The 20,083-nt window shown below is 33.6% G+C and overlaps 3 protein-coding genes and 2 non-coding genes across 6 annotated transcripts in view; 4 read left to right on the top strand and 1 right to left on the bottom strand.

Annotated features, from left to right (window-relative positions):
- Nucleotides 1-32: 32 nt before the first annotated feature.
- Nucleotides 33-116, top strand: TRNAL-UAA (transfer RNA leucine (anticodon UAA)). The gene has a single exon. It is a non-coding gene; the product is annotated as a tRNA-Leu (tRNA).
- Nucleotides 117-1,338: 1,222 nt separating this feature from the next.
- TRNAL-UAA (transfer RNA leucine (anticodon UAA)) lies at nucleotides 1,339-1,422 on the top strand. Its single transcript has one exon. It is a non-coding gene; the product is annotated as a tRNA-Leu (tRNA).
- Nucleotides 1,423-1,793: 371 nt separating this feature from the next.
- On the top strand, nucleotides 1,794-11,235 carry LOC106624298 (uncharacterized). The gene is made up of 6 exons (XM_036368226.2): nucleotides 1,794-1,904; nucleotides 2,007-2,361; nucleotides 6,681-6,763; nucleotides 9,210-9,364; nucleotides 9,430-9,705; nucleotides 9,901-11,235. The coding sequence occupies exons 2-6, from the start codon at nucleotides 2,295-2,297 to the stop codon at nucleotides 9,986-9,988; spliced, it is 669 nt and encodes a 222-aa protein (XP_036224119.2). The 5' UTR covers nucleotides 1,794-1,904; nucleotides 2,007-2,294; the 3' UTR covers nucleotides 9,989-11,235.
- Nucleotides 11,236-13,139: 1,904 nt separating this feature from the next.
- On the top strand, nucleotides 13,140-15,828 carry RanBP3 (ran-binding protein 3). Its single transcript, XM_014243999.3, has 6 exons — nucleotides 13,140-13,292; nucleotides 13,450-13,862; nucleotides 13,931-14,068; nucleotides 14,133-14,393; nucleotides 14,471-14,620; nucleotides 14,685-15,828. Exons 1-6 carry the CDS (start codon nucleotides 13,277-13,279, stop codon nucleotides 15,012-15,014), a joined length of 1,308 nt encoding a protein of 435 aa, XP_014099474.1. The 5' UTR covers nucleotides 13,140-13,276; the 3' UTR covers nucleotides 15,015-15,828.
- A 454-nt stretch (nucleotides 15,829-16,282) lies between these two features.
- Nucleotides 16,283-20,083, bottom strand: part of Hmgcr (HMG coenzyme A reductase) — a 47,731-nt gene continuing 43,930 nt past the window's right edge. For both annotated transcript variants that reach the window (XM_070105602.1, XM_036368121.2), the window contains exons 6-8: nucleotides 18,640-19,976; nucleotides 18,121-18,490; nucleotides 16,283-18,039 (exon numbers count right to left, since the gene is read on the bottom strand). In XM_070105602.1, the coding sequence (XP_069961703.1) occupies nucleotides 17,961-18,039; nucleotides 18,121-18,490; nucleotides 18,640-19,976 (1,786 nt within the window). In that variant the 3' untranslated portion in view covers nucleotides 16,283-17,960. The remainder of the gene's footprint in view (nucleotides 18,040-18,120; nucleotides 18,491-18,639; nucleotides 19,977-20,083) is intronic.

Raw genomic sequence — 20,083 nt, 5'->3', positions numbered from 1 at the left:
TAACTGAAAACTTATGCGTGTGGTGTAATATAGTCAGGTTGGCCGAGCGGTCTAAGGCGCCAGATTTAAGCTCTGGTTCCCGAGAGGGAGCGTGGGTTCGAACCCCACACCTGACAAATTGAAATAATTTTTTATATTAGTGTTTTGTTATTCGAATTGATTTCAAATATGTTAATAACTACTTGTATGTATAATTTATTAACAAAGGTTCCATGGTAATATTACAAGTATTTATAAAGAAGTAGAAACACTTGAAATGTCAGAATAAAATTTATTTTACCAGTTCGATAATGATCGCCTGATAAAATTAATTCTGTCTTCGTAAACTGAAACTATGTATTCATGTTGGTGATTCGTGGCCGATTTTGGCACGTCGTTGCGGTTACAGTTGTATGTATACTACGATGATTTATAATTGATTTAAGTTTTGCAAGTGGATTCTGCGAAGGGGTTCCCTGAGCGGCTCTACAAGTAAATGGCAGGCTCCATATGCAAACAGCATTTCCTTTGCACGTTTATATATTAGATTATACCGCCCGGTCTCAGTCGACAGAGTCTCGTTATCCAAGGAGACAGGGGACACCAAGTCCAGTCCAGACAGTGGATGAGGTCATTGAATAGGTGAGGCTGTATGGTCGCTTTACGGTTGAGCCTAATTAAATAAAACTTAACACAACCAAGAATGGCAAGTTCGCGTAATTATAAATAAAGACTTCCTCTCCTTTTGTTAGGGACATCATAAACCGAATTGTAATTTTTTGATCAAACATACCCCAAAAACATATTTAAAGGTAACTATCGTAAGCTACAAAAATGTATGCCTATCAGTCTTAATTAAATACCGAAAATATTGTTTCAAGTGCTAATCGATCGCTGGTCAATACTGCTCAAAGCAATCGTTGGGCAGTGTGTTAAATATGTAGGTTTGTAGTACCGTTTGAAAGGTCAAGTCCACAAACTTTTATTTGAAGTTTCAATGAAAACCAATTTTTGGCAAATCAATCAAAATATTAGAAAAGCATTCAATCATTTACATTTATTCGACTGCTAGTTAGTTATGGTAACTAACTAAGTTTTAACAAATGATAACGCAATATAAATAAATAATAAATAAATAAAGTTTTAATTTCTTTTATAACTATATAATTTAGCAGCACTAGCAAAAGAGTTTTTGGCGATATCTTAATTTTACATAAGTGGCAATATTAATAAAATTTCCCTTTGAAGGAAACTAAATTAGCTGTGACAAAAACCAAGTGAATGAAATATCCCATAAACTGTGTAGTGGCATATTTGTGAATACGCTTTTATATTGGCTTTGACAGTTTAAATATTACAGTCAGATTGGCCGAGCGGTCTAAGGCGCCAGATTTAAGCTCTGGTTCCCGAGAGGGAGCGTGGGTTCGAACCCCACATCTGACAAATAGAATTTCTTTTTTTCTTTATTTTAATATTATTAATTAAGAAAATATATAAATATAGTAGCAATTTATACTATTTTAATTTAAATTATACACACTAAATAAAATGTTTACAAACGCTTTCGTGTAAATTCATTGTGTTTACACTGACATGAGCACAACAACTTTAATAACACTTCTAACAGAGAAACCAGTTATGATCTGTATGTTATCTTATTAAGTGCCAAACTGCTTTCTCTCCTAGACTAAGTAGATATTCCACTCTCTTAGCACTGCCACTCGGGCTCACCACGACATGCGTCACCATCCACCAACTCCGAGCATTGAAATTCTCGCTGCTTCATCGATTCGCTGCTGTCGCAATCAACCAATTTTAGACAGTCTTTCAGCAACATTCGCGAAGTCAAGATCAAGTTAAAGTGGGCGCTTTTCTGTCAAGTTTTCCAATTTATTTCCCGCTTTATACGTCGTTAGTGCATTTTGGTAATGATCGTCGACGAGTTCGGAAATCAAATTTCTTGATGTGGAAATTCTGTCTGAGAGTCACTAATTTTTAATTATTTAATTTTGTAATTGATTTTATAGTGGTTTTTACGAAATTTGCGTCATTTATAACGTTGGCATTTAGAACTGAGAAAATTGCGATACATATTTGATAAGTGTGTTTTGTATTAACCACTTCGATAAGTGTGTGTGACTGATAACGGAGAAGTTATTGGCCAATGCATTAAACGAACCAAGTGCTCATACATACATACATACATACGCCAACATATTTTGATCAATTTCAAGCGTATAAAACATAACACTTCAAAAGAGAGAAAATAACACTTTTACCAATCAACAATTACAACAACAATAGTAACAGCAAAAATGTACGTGAGCCGGTTGCCGAAGTTGTCCCTTCTCGTATTGACATTTGCAGCCATCCTAGACTATGGTAAGATCACTGAAGAACAACTCAAAAGCAATACATACTTACAGGTATATGTATATAGCATGTCTTAAGAGTCTTTCATTATCAGCATTAGCACTTTTGCGCAAAACGACAATTTTTCGATATTTGTACAAGTGCTTGTGAATGCTTCGTGATATCTTTTGACGTCTTCGACCAAATTTGAATTGCAAAGTATTCGTAAGAATTCTTAATTCTACTGCATTCAGTTGTTTTTGTTCTTTTTCTACGGAATTTTATTTACTTTTTTACCTTTGGGAATAAGTTGAAGTGGCACAGCCAGTCTTGCAAGAGGCTTCTTGAATAAACCATAAAAAATTCATTTTATATTTCCATATATACATACATACCTACATATGTATGTATTTTAAAAAGTAAATTAATATTGCTTGCTTTTTACGTTATTTTGAAGGTGTTTTTAAGAGAACATTGAATATTCAGTATCTGTTTACCTACATATGTATATAATATATGCTGGTTTCGCAAAAAATCGTAAAATTTTGCTTCTTTTTAATTTTTTAAAATATTCCCAATACATACAATGAATAACAATGTAATTTTAATTATTTTTCAACATTGCAAATTTTTATATAAGAAATTCGGCTTAATAAAATATCAAATTAGCCATGGTGTTGTTCGTCTAAATAAAACCAAGATTATACACTTTTCATGTGCTTTGGACATTTTATCAATGGCAGTTATTAGGCACCTTTCAAAATTTTTAAAATACAAAGGAGATGTCAACCAATTTTATTGTCATACATTTTCTATTGGACTAATTCGGAAGCCTGTCACATTTTATTTCAAAATTTGTTGCTAAACAGATATCAGCATTATCTATCATTGAAATTTATTTCTAATAATTAAAAGTGTGAGTTATTTCAAGGTTATGAGACCTTTAAAACTTAAGACCTGCAGATTATATAACTCTATATTAAATAAAAAACAAATACTCATAGACAATGTCCAATACAGCAAACCATTTCTTTATATGTATTTAGTCGCAAGTTTTATGATTAGATAAATACCTTTGTATATCAAATTACTTATGTTGATAAGACACGTTTTAAAGATTTTATCATAAGTTTATTAATAATAGGTGATTCATTTGAATTCTGATAACTGCATAAGTACGTGTGTACATGTATATATGTATGCAAAACAAGAGCTTGTTTACAAATATGTTTATAAAAAATACAAAGCTTTCATTGACATTAAATTCGCGCCAGCAATAACAAACAACCGAATACAATTATTACTTTCATTTGCCTTTTTTCTTTGCCCACAATGAGCTATCAGTGACAACAGTGTTAATGGCGGCAGCAAAGCGCGCGAAACAGGTGTTTTAAATACATACAGACATACATACCAACAAACAAACACTAGTAAGAGATTTCCTGTAGGAATTTTAGGCATGAAGTATGCAAAGCGGTCTCGTTAGTATACTTAACAAGTCGAAAGCTTTTACATTAATTTGTTGTCAATTACTAATTGAGAAATTAGTTAATTGTTGATTTTAAGGGTGTATTAAATTAGTTATGTATTAATAATTTGAAATTCACTTAATTGTTAAATTAAAGTGTGTCTGTCATTATATAATTTAATACATAGTTTCATATTGAAATGCTCGGAATATGTGTCTAAATTAACAACAAGAAAAATGTATAAAAACAAAAATGTAATATTAAGCATATGTTTTCAAATAAATAATATTATTCATACTCCAAATTCTTAATTTACCACACAAATTTATACATTTTTGCTAAGCTATATCTCGTACTAGTCTACTAGTCCGGAATAACTCAATTAAATGGTCCTACAGGTAAGCGTTTTACTTAACACATGTAGCTAAGCTACTTGGCCCGACCGTGACGACAAAATTCACAAATTTGTCATGTATTTTTTTCATTGGGCAATCTTTTCGTTAACAATTATTCAGTTTATTGCAAGAAGTTGATAAAGAATGCAAAAATAGTGGCCAATTTTATATTGTTGGCTCGCCTATCCATTAAACACATACATGCATACACATCTATATGTGTGTGTATCAATTGTTGGATTAAATGAAAATAAAAGCTTCGAAGACAATAATCAACACAAAGACTTATATCGTATGCGAATAAACATACCCTAAATACTTTGTTGCTCTTATGCATACGAAATGATATTTACGACTGCGCTCGAGTAGGACTATCCAATACAAAATCAAGTGGGCTCCAATGCGCCGACTTGCGATTTATTGAATTTGATTGACATTTGCAAACGCATTTACCGCGAAAATGCGAATATAAACTCTAAAATGTCATTAGTCGAAACTTTAAAAATGTAAAATACATAGTTAGGTTATGCTGTCTCTATATATAAGTACACACATATTTTTCATGTATTTTCTTATTTTGAGTATATACTCTTATACTATTATATAATATATGTATATTTAAATAAAAAAATAAAATGAGCATTTGAAAGTATTATTCTCGCAATGATACGAAATTTTGAATAAACAGGCTACAATCTATCCTTATCGAATAGACTGAACTGGATTGTATGGGAGCCCCTAAATAATTTGTTGCAAAATATATTACTTAATAGGTAAATTGAGAACATTTAAAGTTTAAATTACTGAAACTCACTTAATTGACAAATTAGGTGTGGGTTTAAACATAATTTACTTTGTATTATTTTCACAATAATTTTTCATAAAGTCTTCTTAACAACGTAACTCATTTAGACTAAATTGAGTTCATGTAAAGGTTTTGCAATTAATGAAACACATTTTCAATTATAGATTAATGAAATTTTAATTTATGTTATTCTTAAAAAAAATATTTGTTTGACGTTGAAAGTGATGAAAGACCATACATCATTTTAAGGCTCTGAAAACTAAAAAATAATTTGTTGATCTCAACACATAATTCGTAACTTGCTTATTTAAAACACCAAAACTGTTCCATTTTGACTTATTTCACATCAAATATTCGAGCGTGCAAAGCATATTAATACATGTGCAGTGGTCAATGGTTTGTTGTTTTTGTTTGGCTGGCTTCGCCACTATTTATACCAAATATGGGACAATATGCCAATTGATAGCGATCAAAAAAATATTTTAATGTAGGGCGACAAATAAACAGTTCGTGCAAACTCGATTTTGAACTTGAAAGAAGTTGAGAAAACATGTTTGGCATTTCTGTGTATGTAAATTATATACAAATACATACAATTATACATAATAGTAAAATTAATAAACATTGCAATTTCGAATGCTCATAGTTCGTCGATAAGAAAGATCAAGGTCATTTGACAGCTACGACAAATGTTTGTGATAATATGCAGTACCGTAAATATCAGTGCCTTTAAACGACTTGCTAGCTACTCCACATAGCTATATATAATTAAAGCAGATACGCATGAGCTTGTGATGCACTTTTATGCGTATATAATTATACCGCTGGCTTGTTTATATTGTATTTATACCACATCGCCAAAGGTAAATATGCCCATGTTTATTACTTCACACAACAAAAAATTTGCATAGAACTTCTTGGAAAAATTTCAATGAAAAACAAAAAATCATGCCCATGTAAGTGCACACATGATTAAGTATATATGTGGATTTGCGAGATAAACGATAAACACGCGTTTGTACACAAACTTTGTTTGATTATCATAAATTAACTGGGAGTTGTAAAATTAAAACATGCTAAAAAATGCTGCGCGTCAAAGCGACTACATACATACCACATATGTACATATGTATTTACTATGTATCTACATGCATACATTAGTAAAATATTTCAAATGATTAATTCAGAGAGAACGCACCTACAAATATACAAATATATGCAATTTACAGTGAAACATCAAATAAGCACTAGATGTCCTAGTCAAACCAACTAACAACTAAAAATTCGGAAAGAGTCTATCCACTATATTTTCCGAAATATGTATATATGTATATAGTACAGATGTAAACAAAGTTGTATTGTTTTTACGATTTTGGAATTACTCCATAATTGACCTAGATTTTTAAGTATATTTTGAAGTAGTGGAAGATTGTTATGTATCTGACTTAATTCTGACGTTTGATGTGTCTTTGCTACGAACGCCTTATAGAAATACCAGCTGATGGATTCGAGAATAGACATTTGATTCACTAGTGGACTAAAGAAATTTGTAATTATTTGATCATGCTACAGGGTAGTTTGAATGTATCTATGTACATATATGCACACTTGTAGGACATATTTTACTGCATTATACTTCATCAACTTCCTTTGAGTAATATTTTTCTTCATCCGTTACAGCTAATCTGAGTCCCATTGACGAAACTTCCCGCCGATCGGAACTGAGCGATCTAAATAAATTACCTATAAAACGAGGTTTGGAGGTAAGAAGTCTTTAAAACTTACAGTTATAAAAAACACTAATAGTTAAATGCATAATATATATTATTAGTGTAACACTACAACTTTTGGTAATGTAAAAATTTGCTACTGTCGATTTTATAAACTAGGAGGGATGTACATTTAATAAAAAAGGAACAGAACACTTCAGGTACAAAATCAAAATTAACATTTGCTTGATAACACTCTTTAACTTCCCATGCCGTTTTGGCCATCTGTATACCGTTGAAGCGGCAACCGTTAGTAAGATTAATAATAAGTATTGAACAAAACTTGATCTGTCAGATTATCTGCATTGCAATTTGTAATGTGTACATATGATTATATTTTGATGTCTCTCATCTTTATTCGTGCGCCAACCACAAAAAGTGCGAATTCCAACGTGATTCCCGTTTACAAATACTAATTCATTCACACACCTCTATGCAACATACTATGTATGTTATACCTGTTGGCAGGGGAATTCGGCTGATGACGAAACGAATTCTATGCGGCTCTTTCGAATGAATCACGCGTAAATTAAATTAAGCTTCGTAGAATCTACCATGAATTGATTTAGCAAACATACTGTATGTACAATAATATATACTTAATACATACCTAAATATATGCATAAACTTGTCGCGGTTGACACAGTAGTTGAAAGTAATCCAAAATTATGTAATTTATATGTAAATGAGGGTGAGTTTGATCGCTAATAGGATTGCGATGACACGTCTAGCTGAGTACAGGAATTGTGTATTCGGCGATTTTTGACATTTCGAGTACTATGACAATAAATCACCTATTAGATAGTCACGTTCGTTTTTGTAAACAATTGCATTTTATACAAGTGTATATATGTGTGTATATGTATGTATGGTATATTGATATAAACACTTTTTAGATTAAAGAGAAAAACAAACAGCAAATGTGTAACTCGCATTTGTTTCAGAATGAACGTAATCGCAACTGAATAATACTAGAATTCTGCGTTAATCCGGTTTAGTTTTAGCCTTGCAAGTTTCCCAACGCTGCCTTAATACATAATTCATTTGAAAACAATTTTATTGCAATTTGAAACATTCTAAAATACAATAATTGCATCCAATGCAGCGGTAGAGTACAAGTAAAATGTGGAGATACACACACATACATACATACATACTTATGTAAGTGAATATATGTACACGATAAATGTGTAGATTATTTCTCCCCTCCTGTATTCTGCCAACATACATAAATATATTATTATATATAAACACAGTTTTAAGCCTGAAATGTCAACATCTCATGACTCACAAACTTTCTACTTAATTTTTCGAAAGCCTAAATTCTTCCAAACACATATGTAGGTATATATTAGTGTGCATACTTATTGTATGTATGTATGTACAATATGTACCATATATAAATAATTGAATTAACCTGTGGAAAATATCATATTTTTTTGTGGTTGGCCGACATTGCTGTAAATACTTTAAAAGTGCGTGCATTTTGCAGCGAGACACTCTGAAATTATCACGCTTATTTCAAGAAAGTCGTACTGCCCCGTTATTAAATGTAAACATATGCGATATTCGTAATTTCTTTTTTAAGCCGAAACCTTCGCTCCATTAAACGATGTTCACACTATTTTTAAACGACTTTCTGCTTAATTTATTTTCGTCTTGCTCATTAATTGCTCTTTGTTCGAAGCAGACTACCACTTGTCATATCGATAAAATCAGTAAAAACTTTAAATGAACATCGGGTTGTGAATGCTTCCTTATTCGTACGATTTTGTTCACTATTTGACAGATCCAAAAATAAAACACATATATTTCAAATTTGCGTAATAAATCTCTGATTGGATTGGCGGTTTCCTTTTAGTTATTGGAATTAATTTTCTGTGGAATATTTTACAAATTACCTTTTAACTTGAATTATTAATAAACCGTTCAATTTAAGATTAATTTCAGTTTCCGGATAATAAATGAGTTTTTAAAATGAATCATTTTGTTTTAGTTTATTTTTTGTTAATATAATTCATAGATAAATAATAATAAATAACAGTTCAAGGCTTTTATCATCGTTCAAATAAAAAAATTTCTTCCGAAACTCGACAAACAGACGATGTTTTTCGGACCATTAATATAATTTTTGGTGAAAATTCAGTACTGGTGCCTTCAGCGGATATAAACTTAACAGAAATATTTATGTCATGGATTTCCCCAAAACTGTGCTGAAAATTTACGCAAAATCAATTGAATATTTTGGAGTCTATGTAATGCAAACATTTACTCGCATATAGTCACTTTAATCTATTGATCGCGTTTCTACTATCTCCCTTGATTTACAAACGACTTTATATAATTCGAAAGAAGCGAACGGAGTTAACGCGATGAATTAAAAACATTTGTTTTTAAATTTAAATGCATAAATATCTATTACTTATATTTGTCATTGCAGCCCAAGCCCGAAACAGCGAGTTTCAAGCATTATGATGAGGACTCAATTCGTATAGTAACCGATCTGAGTGAGGATCAAAGGCTTAAGTACGATGTAGAGGTGTTGGAGGTGCGCGATCTTAACAAAGAGACTGCAGAGTTAGAGGAGCGTTTCAGGTAGAATGAGAATACCTACTTATATCAAAACAACGCAAGCCTTGACGATTTTTGCGTATTTACAGGGGGCCAGCTATCAAAATGGACACGGATAATTTCGTTTCGGAAAATATAGAAGTGAATGCGGAGGATGCTGGTGCCAATCTTAAAGTTCAAGTCGCAAATTCCAATGGCACCGATAGTGGTGCTGTTGCTGATAATGACCTTGACGATGATGATGATGATGATAATAAAAGCGACGCTAAGCACAATCACATGATACTCACGATGGTGCTGGTGTTCGCGGCGCTATTTTCGATATCTCTATACGTGGCGCTTGTCGTCTGGCGCTCATACCTTGAGTAAGTATAATGCCTTAAAGTCGCACTTACCCATACCTATCAAATAATAGTTGTACGAACGAGTATGTTTCATAAATATACAATTAAATTCCTATTTAATTGATTCGATGCCTTTCGCTCTGTTATAAATTATCTTTAATTTTTGCTTGTAATTCGTTTTGTATAATTTATTCTTTATTTGTTTTTCCAAATCAGGCGACGCTATGCGATGCGCGAGTTGCTTCTCAACGACGATGATGACTTCTATCTGCCAAGTAGTGAGACTACAGGCCGCCGTTGGTGATTTGGAAAAACTCATTCGTTTACTGATTCGTGGACTTAATTTTAATTTCAACAAACTGTACAAAGGAATTGTCATCGTCAGGCATTTCGCGCTACAGTGCGAGGTCTTCACTTATTGTAGTTCGTAGCTAATTGCCATTAATTTCATTTAATTTAATTCAACGCAAGTTTTTACCGCAACTCTACTCTATGATACACATATGTACATACATACATACCTATGTATGTTCCATGTATATATTTATTTGAATGTTAACTGTTTAAGACGCTGCGAAATGAAATGCGGTGAGCGCGGCTGCAACAACAAGTCACACAACCGAACCCAGATTGCCTTCCTCGCTGGGATCGTGTGAGTGTCGTGACGAAAACAAAGTAGAACTGTTGTAAAAGTGCGGAGGAGGAAAAGTGGATGGGAGGAAGTCGGGGATACAAAACGTTGCTTAATCTGACAATTTTTATTTATTGACAAATTTTATGCGGGACTTTCCTATAACTAGTCACTTTTCCGTTGTAAATATTATGATCATTATAAGCATCGATGAATATTGGTGCAATGTTATGTGTCAAGTTGAGCATTTTACTTTCAATTCATGGCAGGCGGCAATTAATTTAGTAGTATTAGTTTGCACGTATAAGTAATATGTGGTATTTTAAGTATTTTTTACGAAATCAGTTCAATCGCAGTGCTAAATATTTAGTATCATCAAACATATTAATGAATGTATGGGTATTATATTTACATTTGTACATGTGTATTTTATAAAAGTGAACTTAATTGAAAGTAATTGTTAAGCTGTGATATTGATTTAGAATTAGTAAGATTTCTCATTTTTCCATGTCACAAATTGTTTTCAATTCCACAAATGATAGTTATAATGAATTTTAATAAGATTTCATAGAAATCACTAAATAACATTTGTTTAAATAATGTACTGCATCGTGGACAGTAATATACGAGTACATTTAAGAATGTAATACACAGAAAGACAAATTTATTATTTCCTATAAGTATGTACATATGTACAATATATGCCTAAGTAAGCATGTACATACATACATATGTATGCAATTAGTTGTTTCAGGATTAATAATAATTAATACTTTCATCTATAGCTAAGTTTAGCTTAAGTTGAAACGCATACATAGTATGTAGGTAACAAAAATATTAATATTGAAATTATAAACAATTAATGTCAGTACATTTTTAGAAATAAAATTTATAATTTATTTTACAGCAAACCAATTCAATTTACAACTAGTTTCTTTATATCCAAACATCACACTTAAAAAGAAAATTAATTTACGGTTTAATTCATATAGTCTTCGAAAAATATTCGATTTGGTAGTCTCACATGTTTATCTACACTAATATTAGAAATGCGAAAGTCCGTTTGTTTGTTAAGCTTTCACGCAAAAACTACTTAACAGATTATCATGAAATTTTGTACATATACTCTTAGAGGTGTCAGAATGAACACATTTTTATTACAAAATTTATAACTTTTTAAGGATTATTAAAAAAATTATTTTGGAAGATTATATATGTTTGGAAAATAAATTTGAAAATTTTGAAATTGAAAAAAAAAGTTTGGCAGAAATGATTGTTTGTCGAAAAAATTAAAAATGAAAGAAAACATAAATGTATAAAAAACGTAAATCAGAGAAATAACACAAATATGGATTCGATGCGAGCGAAGCCGCGGGTAAAAGCTAGTATTCTATATGTCATAATACTAGACTATCCAGTAGTATTCTAATAGTTAGTCTTTTTTGTATTGATAATTAGACTAGGTGACATTCATTAAGAGCTCCCTATCTCTTCGTTTTGTCGTAATAATAATATGTTATTCGATATTTATACTCTAAACAGGATATATTAAGTTTGCCAGGAAGTTTCTAACACCGAAATGAATTTTTGACACTGAATTACTGTGAAACGCAACAATCTTCGACTTTTTCAGATAGGATTAACGATCCAAATCAAGTTCCTTAATATAAACTCCTTTGTTTGTTAAGATGTCTGATGGAATTTGACATGGATTAGGGAACGATGTAATCTTCGAACAATTTGTTCAGATCGGACTACTATACCATATGCATATGTACATATGTACATACTTATGTAGCTGCCATACTAAGTATATTCTAGCTTCGGCGCAATCGAAGTTAACGTATTATCTTGTGTTGTTTTATTTGTTCAACTAATTTAGAGTCGTTTAAATCAAGCTTCACAATAAACTGAAAAATAGAAAAGGTTAAATGTAATGTAATTATGATTAAGTAATAGGTTTATTGCTTCTAATATCCGAGAGTCCATAGTTAAAACACAAGCTTTTCTGGAAGTAGTATGTGTGTTGTTTTACAGCTGCTTTTGATTTTCGTTGGACATGATAGTCGTGGTTTTACAAATGAAGTTGTTATTGTAATTATTACTTTTGTTATTGTTTAATTATATAAAGTAATTTAAATATAACTGATGTCTCTGACTGACAGCCAACTGTTTATAACTAATCGTCGATTAAACGATAACCGTGTCAATTTTGAGATCAATTTTAACGGAAGATCGAAGTTGTCAAAAAATGTTTCTTTATGTACCTATGTACATTAGGGTGGGTCCAAAAATCAAAATGGTTTTTCCCTTAGTACTCTGAATAATAGGTTGATAGACGCCTCTAAGAAAGTCTCTCCAAGTATGAGTTCTTAATTGTAACGGGAAGATCCTCCACCTTACAGTTTTCAATTTTATTCTTCACATCTCGCTCCAACTACTTGAAAAAGAATTTCGTTTAATGAATATTGTAGAAAATTGATTGATCTTCAAAAATATTCTATTACGATTTTTTCGTAAACCTAAACGAAAGATATTAACGGTTAAAGTTTAACTATTTTATGACAATTTTGTTTTTTCTGTTGAAATTTATTTTTTTTTAAGTTACAAAGTTCATAGACTTGTAGGAAATTTACTGCTCTACAAAAATTTTCTCTTATTTTTTTAAACTTATTTTTAATTATTCATAAACATTCTCTGCTCTGGTTCAGCAATCAGAATATTGGACGTATTGTCCAATTGGACAGCTGATATCTTCGTTAAACTTTATTGTGATATGGCAATATTACAGCACGGCTTTTTCTAGTTTGCTTTAGCTTGACATTCTGCATACGCTTTTTCTGGCTTCCTTCTCGACGAAGTTTGACAATTCAGCAGTTTAATTTGCAAAAACTCGAAAAGACTTTCATTCATTTCATTATTTTTAACAAATTCTATTAGCTAAAAAAATATAAATTTAAAATGTCTGAAAATAATGGTATGTATAATCAACGAATAGAAAGTGAATTATAGAAATATATGTGTGCGAACTTGTGTTGTAAAGAGTCATGTATTTTAGAATATCAATTAAAAAATGATAGAAAAATTCTGGAAGTATAAGCCGGCAATTACACGTTTTGCTTGTAATCTTTTAGATACCTCCAACGAATCAAACAGTCTTGGTAGCGATTCAATCTTACAGTCATCGAGGTTAACTGGAGGTGGTGTAAATCCGGTTATACGCTCGGGAGTATTGCGACCGTCAGTACTTGGTCCTTCAGTTTTGGGTGCAGCAGCGCTGGGCAACAGCAACAACAATTCGCTTGCTAATGTCAATGCAAATTCGATTTCCAATTCAACAGCTACTAGTAATAATGGTGATGACGAAGAGGACTCTGTAAGCAGCACAACCAATCATAATCCTTTTATGCGTGAACAGAAAGACGAAGATGAGGAGGAGAGCACAGAAAATGATTCGAATGCTGCAGAAGGAGCTGTTGGAGGCGAACCAGCTAGTGAGAAGGCGACGGAGGAAAAAAAATCGGCAGACGATGATGAACCGGATGAAGTAAGTATAATGTGTTCAGAATGTTAACATTTGAGACTAATTGAATTGGGCATTTTCTGTTTGTTAAGCGGTCAGATCCCTTGAGCTTGCTTCGCAAAAATGGGCTCGAACGGGCAAATCTATTTGCCGCGGCCAAAAGCTCTATGCCGCTGGTGGAAAAATCGGGATTTGTTTTTGGACAAAATGTGCATGAACGTGTTGTTGGCGTAAGTAATCTTGAGTTACATATCTATATTGATTATAATTTATTTCAATATTTTTTCTTTAAAGGAAAATATTAATCCTGATGGTGTACAGAGAGCAGACAATGCCGAGGCGAGCTGTTCTACTTCTGGAGAATTGCTGTTTTCAAGTGTTATACAAAATGCAGCCAAGGCAGGAGAGTCTGACAAAGGTGCCACGCCAAAAGAGAATGAAACAAAAACACTAACCGATGTAGCGCGTGAATACGAAGAAAGTCGTGCACAGAAGCGCAAATACGAGGAGGTAGAAACATTCACAGGCGAAGAGAATGAAATAAACATTGTCGATGTAAGTGTTTCAAAAATTTTAAATTAACACATATTTCTACACCATTTGAATATAATATAATTTTATTAAATATTTAGGTAAATTGTAAGTTATTTGCCTTCGTCAACAGCAACTGGGAAGAGCGTGGGCGTGGCAGTCTTCGTTTGAATGACTCGAAAAATGAACAAGAATGCTCTCGTGTTGTGTTTCGAACATCGGGCAATCTGCGCCTTTTGCTTAATACAAAAGTGAGTATAAATTGGAATTAAGGTTTCAACAAAAATTATTATAAAATATCGTTAATGTTTCTAGGTTTGGGCTGGTATGGTAGCTCAACGTCCAAGCAACAAATCACTGCGCCTTACTGCAATGGACAATACTGGTAAAATCAAAATATTCTTAGTGATGGGGCGCCCGGCGGATATGGCGCTACTGCATAAAGAGTTACTAGAGAGAATTGAACTCCGAAAAATATCACATCCGGAAGAATGCCGTGCGCCGGCAGAAACGAAGAATGGAATTGGATCAGCAGCCAATCATGAAGAGGAGGCAAAGGAAGCTGAAGCCATCGCTGTACCAGATCACGAAGATTGCACAGAGCCAAGTCCCAAAAAGCCATTGGTTAATGAGGAAAAGAACTAATACACCGTTTTTATAAAACAAAAAAACAAAAACAAAACAAAAACAAAAAAGGAAAGTAATAAAAATAATAAACTCTTAATTTATGTTTTGGAAAAGAAAAATTATAAAAAGTATTTGAAGAATTGTAAATTGAATGCACACATGGACTGCATAACTCCTGTTAATGAATTTTAAAAACTCAATATGCCCAAATGAAGCGAAAAAACTGATAAAGTAACGAATATGGCTAAAAGAGAGAGAAACATTGATTTCTTTTGTACCGTAAAAACAACAACGAATTACACAGCGCAGTAGAAATGTTTTCTAGATCCAACTGAAAGTTATACACAACAGTTTATAAATATTTACTAGATAGTTAGTAGGCGGTAGGAAAAAGAGTCGAACTTAGCGGCAAAATATGCAATGTCGCTGAGTTATAATTAAATTTATCAATGAATACCGTATTTTTGTAATTTGTTTCTAAGCGATTTCAGAATTTGTAATTCCAAAACGTTTTTCATATACATAAATATAATTTATGATTTTACATACCAAACATATAAAAAATACAACTCTCAGATCATATCATTTCTTAATTGCATGTGCTTAATGTGTGGAATATTTCATTTATTTTCTATTATTAAGCCTACCGATTTTCCATACATTTGTGCTCTGCATATAAACTACAACAATAATGTGTTTATATATTTTTAATAATGAATTGTTGTATAAATGAAAGCAAAGTTGAAAACAATAAATAATTGAAAAGAATTTGGAGGATGAAGCAAATAAATGAAATAAATTTAGATTTCTGTTCCTTATATAACAATAAAAATTAGTAATTTTATTCATTATTGAACACTTATGCGAGGAACAAATGGAATTGGAAGCACTTTACATTGATTGTATTTTTCTTTGAAGATATTCTACGTGGTTTTACATTACCCATCAACCTGATACTGCTACTGATTTTTCATAGTTGAGCATTTCTTTTGCGTCGTTGCGAACCGATTCTTCCACTCTCACTAAAAATTAGTATTAAAGTGTAGTTTTGCTGATATGGTTTCCAACTGGATAGCTAAATACATGTACACCTTCCGCGGTAGTTTTGTACTGAAAATTTCTCATTAAATTCGAAATATCAGTTGAATGTTGTCGGATTGCGAATTTACACAAATTAAGTGATTCGTATTTACAGCAACACATACAGTTTCAAAGGAACAAATCAGCAGCACATTTTTTACTTACCAAGAGTCATTCCGTAAACACTTTAAAAAATCAAAAATGCATTTGGTTGTTTGTTTTAATAGTAAAAATATGTGTTCTATTATATCCTATTGATTTTCTTCTTATTTTCGTCAACTCTTCTAGCCGTCTACACTACTAATTTATATGTATTTATGTACATGCACTAAACAAATGCTGCATTTAATATAACATCACTACTTGAAGTTTAAAAATTGTCACCACATTGGGTGTCAAAGAGGGTATACTTATTGCACAAAATAACATTATAAATTTATAATTAAGGGCATGCGATTTCCTCGACTCGATAAGCAAAAAAAGAAAAATAAAAATTATGTATATTTTTTTCTTTCGAATTGACACATTTTAATTTTATCGACAATTATTTGCTATTAGAAGCTACACGCTTTTTACATGATATTCCTACACATCTTGCATAATTTGTATATTAATAAGTTAAATCATTTGATTTTACAACCTTACAAGAAATAATTAATATGACTTAAAATACTTTCTACAATTTATTTATTTTGTTTTTGTATATGTTTGATTGCTTAAATTAAATAAAACCAAAAATAAGGAAAAAAACTTGTATTGTTAACATAAAATAAAAGTAGCTTGAAACGATTTTCGCCATTCTAATAAATTACAACGCATAATGGTGAATTGCAACGAAAAAAAACGATCGCAAAACGTATGCAAGGATTCCGTTTGAGAGGAGCAGGTATTCGGATACAAATGGCGGGTACATGCGTATGCGCTTACAATAAATAGTCATATGTATGTATGTGGGTATGTTTTGTTTGTTAATGTGTGTGAATTAAAGCTGCACTGATTGGCCCATACACCTGTTTTGTGCAACGATTCAACATTTTCGGATGCAGCTCAAAATTCCAAAGACCAACAAGATGTATGGCTCTTATGTTGCTGGTGTGGGGTCGCATGTGCGTGTATTTCACGGATAAATAGCAATGCAGAGTTGCATTTAGTTGATAGGTTCGCTTTGTTGAATTTTTTTAAATGCGTCTAGCTAGTAAAAATCTATGCATGCTGTTTTTGTTTATTTTTATGCAAATGCATTCAGCCGTTTGATACTTTCTGAACTTTGTATGAGCTAAACGGTGCAGATCTTGCACTTCAGTGTTATCTAATTATATATTTTACTTTTATATATCATATATGTATATTCAATTGTCGTTGCAAATTTAACAAACTACTAGGTTTAGATTTTCTTACTGATATAAATGAGCTGCTTACGCTTTTCACAAAGTACATATATTATTATATATATGTATGTACATATGTATGTAGTAATTTGCCTACTTCACGCGGTAAAACATCACCTGCAAACATTTATCATTTGGTTTTTTACTGCATATGTGTTTTTACTTTATATGTCTCACATATATGTATATATGTACTTGTATATATGTATGTATGTAGGTAGGTTGTAAATGCTTTAGAGAGTTTGCTTTCCAATGTTACAGCAGCCAGCGCTCAACACCTCTATATAGTTTTGTAGATACATTATTCAAACGATAGTGGAGAATTCTATTTTTGTTTTTGTTGCACAATCGCAGTTAGCAATCGCTCTTCAGATGGCCACAGTCGGCGCTGCCGTTGTGCTTTTCAACGAGTATTGTGCGTACCACTGATGTTTGCACAATGAAGTGATTTAAATAACAACTGTTGGGTTAACAAGTGGGATTTATGCGCGGGGCTTTAGCTGATGCTACTGCAACTCGAAACCGTTACATTTAGCGCACTTCCTTTGCTGCTTGCTGCGATAGCCACGGAAGACCTGTGAATGGACGCAAAAATAAGCACACACACACACAGATGCGTTGTCGCACAATATTGTTTGCATTTGCATTGTACTCACCTATTGTGACGCATGTGACTCTTAACTAGGTCACTATTGACCAACGCCGCCATCAGACTTAGTTCGCCCGCCATCACTGTGGCGCACACAATTTGTGCCAGTTTCTTGGCATTTTCGCCGGGATGCGCGTGATTAGCGCCTCGCACGCCCAACATGTCCAGGCATGCGCCCTGACCAGGCAGGCCGGTGCCGCCGCCAACGGTGCCCACTTCCAATGAGGGCATTGTGCAAGTCATGTATAAATCGTCATTGTTTGGGCCCCAACATTCCATGCCGGTGGAGCAATTACTGGATGTCACATTCTGTGCGGGGTCTTGACCGGTGGCTAGGAAAACGGCCGTTACCATGTTAGCTGCGTGTGCGTTGTTGCCTGAGATATAAGTAAGAACATAAATGCAAAATAAGTGCGGAATTAATATTAAAGAAAAATGGTTTACAGAAATAGTAAAATAAAATATACGTTTCAATTTTTATATGTTGGGAATTTCTTAGAAAAAAGTATTTTAACATTTTACTTACCACCTATACTGCCCGCCATAGCGCTGCCGGACATGTTCTTCAATTTGTTGCACTCCACCAAGGTTTTGGCGTCCGTTTTCAGTACGGTGCGCAGAGTTTGAGCCGGAATTATGCACTCGGTTACCACACATTTACCGCGACCCTTTATCCAGTTAATTGCTGCCGGTTTCTTGTCGCAACAGAAATTGCCACTTAGCGATATTATTTGCATATCTGGGAACTCTTTTTTGATGCATCTCAGTGCCATCTCAGCACCTTTGGACACCATATTCATACCCATGGCATCGCCTGTCAGCGCCACAAATCGAATATATAGCTGTGGGCCATCGATTGCGATCAGGCACTCCTTCAAGCGACCAAAACGCGATGTTGAATCAAATTCACACTTGATTTTCTTATAGTTCTTTTCATTGTAAATCCAATTTTTCGCCTCAACAGCGCGTGAAATGCTGCCGAAGCGCACGCAGGGTGCACGCGTCATGCCCACGTCCTCCACATGCGAAATGACACCGCGTACCGAGAGTGCTTTACAGCCCCGATTGGTGGAAGCGACCAGTGCGCCTTCGGTGGTTGCCATGGGCACAAAATATCTATTGCCATCCAGCAACAGTGGACCGGCATAGCCCACTGGTATGGGCACGTAGCCAATGACATTCTCACAACAGACGTTCATCACTTTGCGATAATCGAAGTGCAAATAGGGTAAGCAGTCCATACGCTCCGTTGGTACTTTGGCACGTTCAAAAATGATTTTTCTACGTAAGTTAACGCCGCGCACCGGGTCATCCAGTATGGATTCGATATTGTGCAAGGGGCAGTGTTGACTGGCGGTATTAACGATTAAAGCGATTTCTTCATCTGTGAGATTGGCAGCGGTGCAGCCCTCTTCGGTGGATTGAAGAATTTGTAGGCATTCCTGGAATGAGCGGGACGGCCGTGGTTCGACCTGGCACTTTATCAGTGGCAGCAATTGACTAACATCGGTTATGCTATCGGTTTGTGTGTATGCATTTACGAAATTTTGCTCTTCGATGGTGAATAGTGGGGTGCGATGGGTGCGTACGTTGGCGCCGGGAGGCGTAACAATGAGCTCAGGAAGTGAGCCGACAATTTCGGTTTGACTCGAGTCGTCGACAGTGGCAAGCATTGTGGAAACTGAGGTGGTCTCATCGACTTCATTCAAGCCTTGAGTTTGGGAAGTTTTCGCCGCAAGGGCGACTGTGGACTGACGCAGTTGATCACGCAGCTCGTGACGATGTTCGAAGAAGATGAACTTCACCACCAAAGCAATGAGCAATATTAGTATGACAATCTGGTCAGCGCTCATGGTTAGCCATCTAGAGAGAGAATAAGGCAGAGAATGTAGATTTGTAACTCACTAAATTGCAATATATGTAATGCTTAGAAATTGTAAGATGACGGACAGTCAAAGAAACCACTTCGT

This window comes from Bactrocera oleae, chromosome 2 (assembly GCF_042242935.1).
Source record: "Bactrocera oleae isolate idBacOlea1 chromosome 2, idBacOlea1, whole genome shotgun sequence".
Classification (NCBI taxonomy): Eukaryota; Metazoa; Arthropoda; class Insecta; order Diptera; family Tephritidae; genus Bactrocera; species Bactrocera oleae.
The sequence above is the reverse complement of the archived record's forward strand: the minus strand, read 5'-3'. Positions and strand labels throughout refer to the sequence as shown.